We start from the raw sequence: 10,478 nt of genomic DNA, 5'->3' as shown, positions 1-10,478 counted from the left end.
AAGACATGTTGTTCGTCCACGATTCAGTCGGGGCCATATCATTCTGGTAATAGTGCATGTGAGTTCACTACCCCATCTTGTCTGAGCGAGCTTATAGTAGAAGTTACTAATTTGTAGCTTACATTTGGATAACGGAATCCGACGTAGGAAATCTATGTCTCCGTCAGGTAGCATGGCGCCTTTTTTCGCCATATCATCAGCAACGCAGTTGTCCGTAGTATCTCCGTGTCCCCGTACCCACTTGAGTACGAATGTTGAATGTCTCGCCATCCTGTTTAAGGATGCCCGGCATTCTTGGACCAAATTAGATGGCGTGTATACACCTGTTAGAGACTTTATTGCGGCCTGACTGTCAGTATATATACGAATATCCCTGCCTGATATCTTGTTATAACTGAGCCAGTTAGCCGCCCTTTTGATGTCTGATATTTCAGCCTGAATAATGCTACATTCATTTGGGAGTCTAAAAGACAACCTAATGTCGAATTCCTGAATGTAGATACCTGCGCCAACCCGATCTCCCTTCATAGAACAGCCTGTATAGACTGAAATACCCGTTGTGTCATATAGTCCATTGCTTCCGTATTATGCGGAATTGAGAAACCGAAATTCCTCGACACGAAGAAGAAATGCAGTAATCTATATTATCCGGAAGAGTCCGAATACTGCCTATTATACTGGCGTGACCGTATGGAGCATGTTTCCACGCCCCAATCGCGTTTAGCCTGAATGCAGAGGTAAATGCCATTTTCCTTGCCATTAGATCCACGGGGATCCAATTCAATATAGTAAAGAGCGACTTTGTTGCGGTCGTTCTTAGAGCTCCTGTTATCAAGATTGCCATTCTTTTAAAATCTTCTCGAATAGCATGCGAGTTGAGCCTTTGTCTAGTGCCTTCCACCAGACAGAAACTCCATAGAATAGTGTCGGCTTAATGACCGTATCCCATAGCCAGTTGACGAACTGGGTTCTAATACCTAACTGCGTACCTATTGCCTTCTTACAGACGTACATAGTCGCCAAGGTTTTTGACGTCCTAGAATCCAGAATAACTCCTAAGTATTTCGCATTGTCCAATAGTGTTAGTTCAACATCATTTAATCGGGGAAGCGAGAAATGAGGAACCTTGTACTTCCTTGTGAACAGTACAAGTTCGGTTTTGCTTGGGTTAACACTCAATCCACTGTCCATACTCCACCGACTTAGTACACTGAGTGCATGTTCCAGGCGTTGTGATATCGTGCCCAAGTGTATCCCAGGGACTGCCACTGCTACGTCATCCGCGTAGGCGACAGTTTTATAACCCATGATATCCAATTTCCTGAGCAGACAATTTATGGCCAGTTTCCACAGAAGTGGTGATAACACGCCTCCTTGAGGCGTACCTCTGGTGGCCATTCTCGTGATCATAGCCGTTCCCTTTTCGGAACGAATGATCCTGTATCGTAGAAGGTTCATGATGAACCTTACAGTTGATTGGTCTAGACCAAGATCCTGTAGAGCTGACACAATAGTTGCAGATTCTACATTATTGAAGGCTCCTTCTATATCCAGAAAGGCCACTAATGAGAAGTTACCGAATTCAAGGGATTTCTCAATATATCCCACTAAGGAGTGAAGTGCTGTCTCAACAGATTTGCAATTCATGTAGGCGTGTTGAGAGGGAGATAATGATCCTTGTTTCAAAGACACTCGTATGTGGATGTCGATGATTCTTTCAAGGACATATTGGTCTGAAATCTTTTGCTTAGGTGTGTGACGCATTCCCTCCTTTCGGAATGAATGTCACAGTGCATTCGGTCCACCGTTTTGGTATGTGCGACCATACAAGACAAGCATGATAATTAGTTATCAACCAAGGTGTGACTAGGTCTATATTATTTTGTAGATCAGCGGGTATTATGCCATCAGGGCCCGGAGACTTATAAGAGTCAAAGCTCCGTATGGCCCATTTTATCAATTGACGGAGTTGTCCGATTGTTCGGTTGGGATGTATTAGCCATATCTGATGGCAAGTTCCCTGGAAAATGAGTGTCCATGAGTACTTCCAGTGTCTCACGTCCACCAGTAGTCCACCTACCATCCTGTTTCTGAATATAACCCTGAACAGTTGCTGTTTTCGACAGGATCTTCCGCAGACGATTGGTCTCAGAGGAACTTTCGACGCCGCTGCAGAAATTCCCCCAGGACTTACGTTTTGTGCTTCTGACCTGATTCTTGAATTTATTCAACATAGACTTGTAGAGTAAGTTCGGAAAATGTGGCATACCTATTTTTTAATTGACTATAATTTTTAAAATCTTAATTCGATTGGAACAGTTATCAGCTGGTCTTCTACTGCAAGTGTTAGGTTTACATCCATGAAAGTAAAAAGTCTTTTAAGTTTTAGAGAAATTTGGGAAATAGATAAAAAGCCCATAAACAAGCCATTGGAAAAATTGGCGGGTAATGTGGTATACCATGTTCTGTTAATATTCTATGCTAAACAACTAACCGATGCATAGTATTTTAATTTGTAAATGAGTTGCGTTTTATTTAAATCATTTTCAATAGATTCGGTTAAAGTTGGCGGCTGACCAAGCTTACCAGAAGCTCCTCAATACATTCTTCGCTTCGTAGGAGACATTGAATGACAGAGGCGAAAAAATGTCCATTTGTTGTTTCTAATAGCTCAGATAGCGTTCTTCAAATCTGCCCATTTTCATACTTCACATTTCTTTGGCATATTATTTGCTTGAAATTCTTTAGCTATACCACATTAGCCGACCACGTGGTTTATTGAAATTATTATAAAATTAAACATATACACTAAATATGCTATATTGTTACATATGTTCTTCAATAGCAAAATATTCCCATTTGACTTTAAAATTATATTAATGAAGTTTAAAACACGTGATTTTAGAATTTAAAATGAATTTTTAACAGATCACAAAAAAAGTATACAACAAGATAATGCTGAATTTTTACAACTGACTATTTCCATGACCTGCAAAAATGAAGTACACTCACCCAATGTTAATTTTCTGAGATCATAAAACTCTTAAGCTTGGTACCGCTACTCCTATGATCTTAGTTTTAGGGAAAAGCAGTTATACCACATTACCCGCCTATACCACATTTCCCGAACTTACTCTACAATGACCAGTTGCCTGATCTTTTCGCCTAGTTGAATAGTTTACGACAACTACGTCTAGTGTTCGCTATGTCTAAAGACCACCATGGAGGTCTTACCTTTCCTCTGCGTGCGGAGGGAGTGGCCACTGAATGAAAGTGGCAGCTTTTTCACAGTGCTTTCAATATCCCTAGTGTTACCTATCAGAGGGGGTGAGGGAAGTAAACCATAAAGGATCCGCCTATGATCATCCCATTTGGTTTTCCTCCTGTTTAGAAAAGGCTTTTCCTTTTCAACTATTGAGAATGTCAGATACCTATGATCCGAAAGAGAGCAGTCATCAGAAACCTTCCAATTCCTAATGAGTTGCGAGTGGCTTGCACTAACAAGCGTAATGTCCAGAACTTCCTGCCTATTTGACACCACGAAAGTAGGTTATGAACCTCGATTGACAACTACCAGATTAAAGTCTAATATGAAGTCTAGAATGTACTCATCTCGTTTGTTCACGTCTGAGCTACCCCAGATTGTGTGGTGAGCATTTGCATCAGCTCCAATAAAAACCGGAGTTCTGGCCAGGTTTGCACTCATCATATTTGATACCAGGTTGTTAGGTGGTGGTTCAACCTGGTCGTGCGGCATGTAACTTGAGATCAGAAACACCTTACCTGCACCTGTCTCCCAAGCAGCAGCTACTGTATCTTCATCGCTGTAATCAGGAAGAATGAAGATATTAAGATGGTTCTTAGCCAAAATACAAGATCTTATTTTACCTGTGCGTCTTATGTACAAAAGTTTGTACTCTTTTGCGTTGAGTCCACGTATTTCGCCATTGTGGATCTACTGCTCCTGGACCAACGCAATCTCCTCCCCGTATTTAGAAAAGTGGAGGAGCAGGGTAGTGAAGCTGATTTAGAGTGGTGAAGGTTCACTTGGATCACCTTCACCATGGTCTGAATCGTAAATGACCGTAACGTCGACTTCTTCTGGGTCTGATTCCAGAAGAACATCAGATTTATAAAAGGAACATCTTCTATGAAACTGAGTTTTATAAATAACAATGATGAGACTGTAATTGGATATGCGGGCGCAGATTGTGGTTCTGATCTTCTTGATCGAAAGTCTGTAAGCGGCTACACAGAAAAAAGAAATTCATAATTGGAATGAATTTTGTAATAAATATTATTAATCGAGCTTGACTTTTTTTTCCCAAACTATTTTCATTCAGAATAAGAACATGTTCATAAATATTATAAAATTGTACATGAAGGATTTTTTTGCTTTTTTTACGTAAATTGTATGGTATTTTATAATAAATTGCATTATAATTTTATTATCTAATGAATTATTTTAAAAATGTTTGCATAATAGCCGTATATGGGCCAATATATTGAGATGAATTATAAATATCTGAAATTAAAAAAATATCATTAATCATAATAAAACATTAATAAACATTAAAGCATTTCATCCTTTTAACAAAATTTAGTGAATTTCGCGCATTTTTTCTCATTTTGTAGCTGTAAATCATAAAAAAATAAAAAATTTCCAAAGGAAAATTTCTAACATTTTTGAACAACATAAAAATGTAAATGAAATTGAAATAATATTTTTCAAGTCTTCTAGATTTTTTTTTTTGAAAACATAAAATATGAACAAAATCATACTATTTATGAAATTATTTATAAATGTTATGAATTGAAATCAATGAAATCAAATCATAATATTTATGTTGAAACTTTTTTCTGTGTACGTATTTAAGGTATACGGCTGTACAATTTCTGATGCAGTAAGAAGCAAGAGACTGTAGCCACATTGTCGTCAGAAGCTGAATATGTAACTCTTAGCTTAGCGACCACAGAAGCAATTTGGTTAAGAGGAATAATGCAAGATCTCAAAGAAATAGATGAAAATTGTCAAATTAAAATTTATGAAGACAATAGATGTTTTATGGGAATGACAACTAATTTAGAAACGAAACACGTAAATCATATCGATATTAAACACCATTTTATTCGAGATAATATTGCAAGTGGAATAATCAATCTTATACCATGTTCACACGACGGCATTATTCGTCATTCACGCTCTCATTCGTCATTCAACCCCCAATTACGAACTGAATTACATGATTCGCCATACAAAATTTCAAGTGCGAATTACCTTGTTCGTACGTAATTCAGTTTGAATTACCTTATGAATTACGAACGAATGACTGTCATCTCTAATTTTTATCGATTATTTATGTATCAAAATCAGCTGTCCAAACAAAAATGTCAAAACAAAATAAAGAAAAAGATTTTTGTATTAAATAAATAAATTAAAAGAAATAAAAAGTCTGATTAAAGTTAAAGCCATGCAGCTCTGCCATTCTTTCAGCCCACACCTCTAATAAAGCCCGCTCGCTGCCCTTGTCCCACTTGCTTGCACTTTTTCTTTTTTCTAATAATGAAAATAATAATTAAATTATATTTGTTTAATTAATAATCCATTGCCAAATTACAAATTTAAAATTCGCACCAAACAAACAAAATAAACAAAACATGTAAACAGAAGAAAAAAAAAACAAGAAGAAAAAATAAATAAATATCAAACTGAATTACGAATGTTGTCGTGTAAACAGGTTGATTCGCAATCGTAATTCAAAACGCAAATTAAGTAATTCAGACTGCCGTGGAAACATGGCATTATACCAATTTCTACCGAAATGCAGTTGGCGGATATATTTACAAAATCAACAGATTCAAGTCGTTTTATTAAACTAAGAAACCAGGGGGCTAATTACCGCAGTCGAACACGATCGAAATTTATTCGTACTTGCGAGATTTTATACTTTTGAGATTCTGTAATTCGCTATCGAGTAAAGTGTATCGAAATTTCTAATGATGTTACTCGATAACAACCTTGTGTTCGAATGCAACCGTGCGAGTTTTCAGTCGTTAGCAAATTACCAATCGAAATTATATTTTTCAAAGAATTCGTTGGAAGAAAAGAAAATGTAAGACAATTTTATTTTATTTCTTTTGAAAAAATACTAATTTTTATTAATTATTAGGTCGAATACAACAAAAATTAACTTCAGACAAAAGCAAATTCTTGCTGAGTTTATGTCAGAGCACACTGATTTGGCCAAAGGAGTTCTACCAAATACATCACAAGGAAAAGCAACAGCCAATAGACTATGGGAAAACTTAGCCCTAATGCTAAATGCTTCTGGTCCACCATTGAAGGATGCTAAAACGTGGCGAAAGGTTTATAACAACATTTAATATTGTTATATTCATTCATTTAATATTATTTATTCAATAGGTGTATGCAGATCAAAAGCAGTTGGTTAAAAAAAAGGTGGAGGCCCTTTTGAGGAGAAACACCTTAGCGTAGCTGAGGAGCAAATTTTGGAAGCAGCAGGAATTGAAGTATCTGTAGTAGGCTTGCAAGAGATCCGTTCATTCGGGAAAAAAAATCAAGAAGTAGAACAATGTAATTCTTCTGAAGGTACGAGTACATCCCAAGGAAATGAAGCCGACGAATACATTTCGGAAGTAATGGACATCGTAGATAATGAGGAGAATGAAGAGACGCCTAAAAAAGATAGATCACTGCACTTGCCCATTACAAGAAAAGAGCCAAGAGAAACGAAGACGAGTCTATTAAAAAATAATATTAGTGCCAATGATAAATACCATGCTGAAGTTCTTAAAAGATTAGATAAAATAATAGAAATTAAAGAAAGAAAATTAAAAATGAATGCGCAATTACACGACATCAACATGGAAATAAAAAAAAATGAGCTTCAAATACGGATAAAGGAATTAGAAAATATTAATCAACAATACTAACGGCCAAGCTTACAATAAAAAATTGGACCACTACCAAGTTTTTAATCTAAAATGAATTACATATTTTTATTTTAACAAACTTTTTTTTGGACCACTACCAAGTTTTTAATCTCACAATGAAATACACATTTTTATTTTAACAAACGTTTTTTTTTATTTTATTAATAAAAATATATACTTTTAAAAACCTTTATGTATCTTTATTCTAATTGGAACACAACGAATTTTTGATATTATCTCTGATTTTTTTTCCTATTTTAGTTATTTGAGTCTCGTTTCCATTATCCATATCTAGCATTGTACTTTCAACAGGAGTTTGCTGGACATCCTCGTAATTAGGCACTTTGAAGTGAATGCATATATTATGCAGTGCAGCACAAACATTTGAAAATTTTGCCACTTTTTGAGGACTATACCTACTTCTTTTGTCATGGCATAAAATTTTCCATCTCGCTTTTAATATGCCGATGGTCCTTTCTACTACGCATCTGGCTTTAGAATGTATATCGTTAAAACGAGACTCCATTGATCCTTCTTGAGGACTTCGGTATGGGGTTAGCAACCACGACTCAAGCGGGTAGCCAGAATCACCTTCAAGAATTAAATGTGAATAAAAGCGCTATTATATGTATATATATGTGACAAACATTGTGATAGAAAACAATTCTCACCTAAAAGCCAAAAATTTCGTAAATTGGAGCTATATTTTTGTTCTAAAAGAATTCTTTCCTCAGACTGTTTCCATACAAAAGAATCATGGGCAGCACCTCCATACTTAGAATTTATTGCTAAAATTCTGTATTTGTGATCACATATCTACAAAAAAAATATTTTTAAAAACAATGAACATTTATTAGTAAAAATATTTACTCACAATCATGGAATTAAGGCTATGGAACCCCTTTCTATTAAAAAACATATGCTCATTTGGTGGCTTTTGCAAACCAAAATGAGTTCCGTCTATACAGCCGATTACTATAAGAAACTAATTATTAAATTGTCATACAATAAAGACTTTAACACATACCTCCAGGAATTTTGTATTTTTGCAAAAAGAATTGCTTTGAATCGTCGCAGTTATCGAGATTAAACTCAATAAATTTACTACATAGCTTGCTTTCCATTTCATTCACCACTCTTTTGATTATTTTGGAAAGTGTGCTTTGGCCTACACCAATCAGAAAATCATTTCCGACGGTGTTTTGAAACCCTCCTGAAGCCAAAAGCAATAAAGTTGAGGCCAATTGTATTTTTGGAGGTACTGCTGTCGACAAGTGTGCCACAAATTCTAGCTCGTCAAGAATGTAGTTAAAAGCTTCCTTCGTAACCCTAAAGCGTTTTTTAAACCTGTAAAAAAAATAATTACTATTTATTTTATAAACAAATAGATTAAAACTTACTCAGCGTTTGGCAAACTTAATGGGTCACTGGTGTTTCGAATTTCTTTCCTTATTAAACTTACGTTACACTCATCTTCCGATTCGGACGATGAAGAATAAAAAAAAAGATTTGGGTCCATTTTTCTTGTAATATAAATATATAAAACACAAAAAATTCTTTTATTAACTTATATTTGAATTCTTATAAGATTTGCGCTTAGAATTTTTTGCAGAGTAAACATATGTTTTTTGTTTACTTATGTTCTTTAATCTTTTACATATTTCCAGTGTTGAATAACTCTTTCAGATTTTTCCTTTCTAACACTTAAACAACAAATCGATTCGTTACTTATCGAGTTACATCATCAGAAAAATTCGAACTATCGAAATTAATTTCGATGCTGAATTATTTCGATCACGACTTCCGTAATTAGCCCCCAGCTTGGACTAGTAGATTGAGAGGAGGTGTTGAAATATGTTTTTCAATCGTACTAACTTTTGTTTTTTTATGTAATTGAAAATTTTGTCATTCTGAAAAAACAATTCCAACCAAATAAACGTTTTTAATTTTTGCTTACTTAAAAACTATTTTTTTAAATAATCTTGAAACAATCTTGTTTCTAAGATTGTATGTGTTCATGAAAACAACACACTTTTAGCTAAAGAAAACACAATTTATTTATATAATTTCAAAAAAACAAGTAGATTTATTTCTTGGTCAACAGTAAAGGCACGCCCGGTACTTTAATAAGTCGGACAATGTTCGTTACTGGTTGAAGGTAAGAATGCTACTCAACTTATTCACACAAGTGATGCTGCTTTTATAGCAATTCTCTACATTTACATTGTTGTCAAAATATGTACTAAATTCAAATAATAATAATTATATACAGAGTTGATTTTGAATAGTACTTAAATAAACATAGAGTTGCATGTAAAGTAAACGTTAAATTCAAATATTAGTATGTCTTTACACAGAGTTGCATTTAAAAATAAAAGATAAAATAAAGTGACATAAATTTATACAGAGTTGTATTTTAAAATAAACGTTAAATTCAAATATGGTTCAAAATAATAAAATGATTAAATAAAAGTATATAAAATAAGTATGAAGTGCTACAGACTCCCCCTCTAATGCCGATGACGTCCCGGTGAGGCAGCAGCTATGTCTTCCGTGGGCGTCCTCTTCGTTTTATCATCTGTACAGGCTGTAAGGCTTCATCTGAATGACCCACTACTGGTGTCAGGGCTGAAGCGTGGTAAGTCCCCAATGGTATAGTTAGGTCGTCTTCATGAGCAATTATATATGAAGTTGTTCCTTTTCTGTCTATTATTACGTAAGGACCATCTCTTTTCGGCACAAATTTAGCTGTAACTCCTTTGCTGGTATTGCTTAACACATGGGTTGTTACTAATACCTTGGAACCAATTTCCAACGGGTGTTGAGTACGTCTGTGTATATTACTGTAGCGTTTGTTACGATCTTGTTGCTTGTATACATTTTCCTTAACATCTTTAAATACATCTGTTAAGGTATGAAGATATGGGGTTATTTCAGCCACAAAGTTTTCGGACTGAATAATTGCCTTGAGATCGTGTTGGACATCATCAAGTGTTCTAAGTTCTAGTCCGAATGTTAAATAAGCAGCTGTATATTTGGTACTTTGACATACTGTGGTATTCATTGCAAAACGAATGCTGGGTAGTTTTTCATCCCATAGTTGATGATTATCTCCCACTAAAATTGATAACTGGGCCTTCATGTCACGATTTTTGCGTTCCACTGGGTTTGCCTCCGGGTGGTATACTGGTGTTAATATGTGCTGAATATCAAAGCAGTATATAACTTTCTGCATGACAGCGGAGACAAATTGTACTCCATTGTCACTAATTATTTTGCGAGGTACTCCATAGCGTAAAAATACTTCGTCTATCAGAGTCTTGGCACATGCTTCGGCTGTAGCAACTTCAAGTGGAAAGAGTTCTACCCATCTACTGGCAATATCCTCTACGATAAAAATCCATTGGAATCCTCTTGATGATATGGGCAATGGCCCAAATAAATCTATAGCAACTACTTCGAATCGCTGGTTACTGGACACAGTTGATATAGACCGGTTGGTTTCAAATTTGTTGCCTTATACC

The 10,478-nt window shown here is 35.3% G+C and overlaps 1 protein-coding gene across 1 annotated transcript; it reads right to left on the bottom strand.

Annotated features, from left to right (window-relative positions):
- Positions 1-7,540: 7,540 nt before the first annotated feature.
- LOC135961207 (putative nuclease HARBI1) lies at positions 7,541-8,473 on the bottom strand. The gene is made up of 4 exons (XM_065512702.1): positions 8,355-8,473; positions 7,982-8,301; positions 7,829-7,929; positions 7,541-7,770 (listed from the first exon to the last, which is right to left on the bottom strand). Exons 1-4 carry the CDS (start codon positions 8,471-8,473, stop codon positions 7,555-7,557), a joined length of 756 nt encoding a protein of 251 aa, XP_065368774.1. The 3' UTR covers positions 7,541-7,554.
- Between the last annotated feature and the right edge of the window lie 2,005 nt (positions 8,474-10,478).

The sequence above is a fragment of the Calliphora vicina genome, chromosome 5, assembly GCF_958450345.1.
Source record: "Calliphora vicina chromosome 5, idCalVici1.1, whole genome shotgun sequence".
Classification (NCBI taxonomy): Eukaryota; Metazoa; Arthropoda; class Insecta; order Diptera; family Calliphoridae; genus Calliphora; species Calliphora vicina.
The sequence above is the reverse complement of the archived record's forward strand: the minus strand, read 5'-3'. Positions and strand labels throughout refer to the sequence as shown.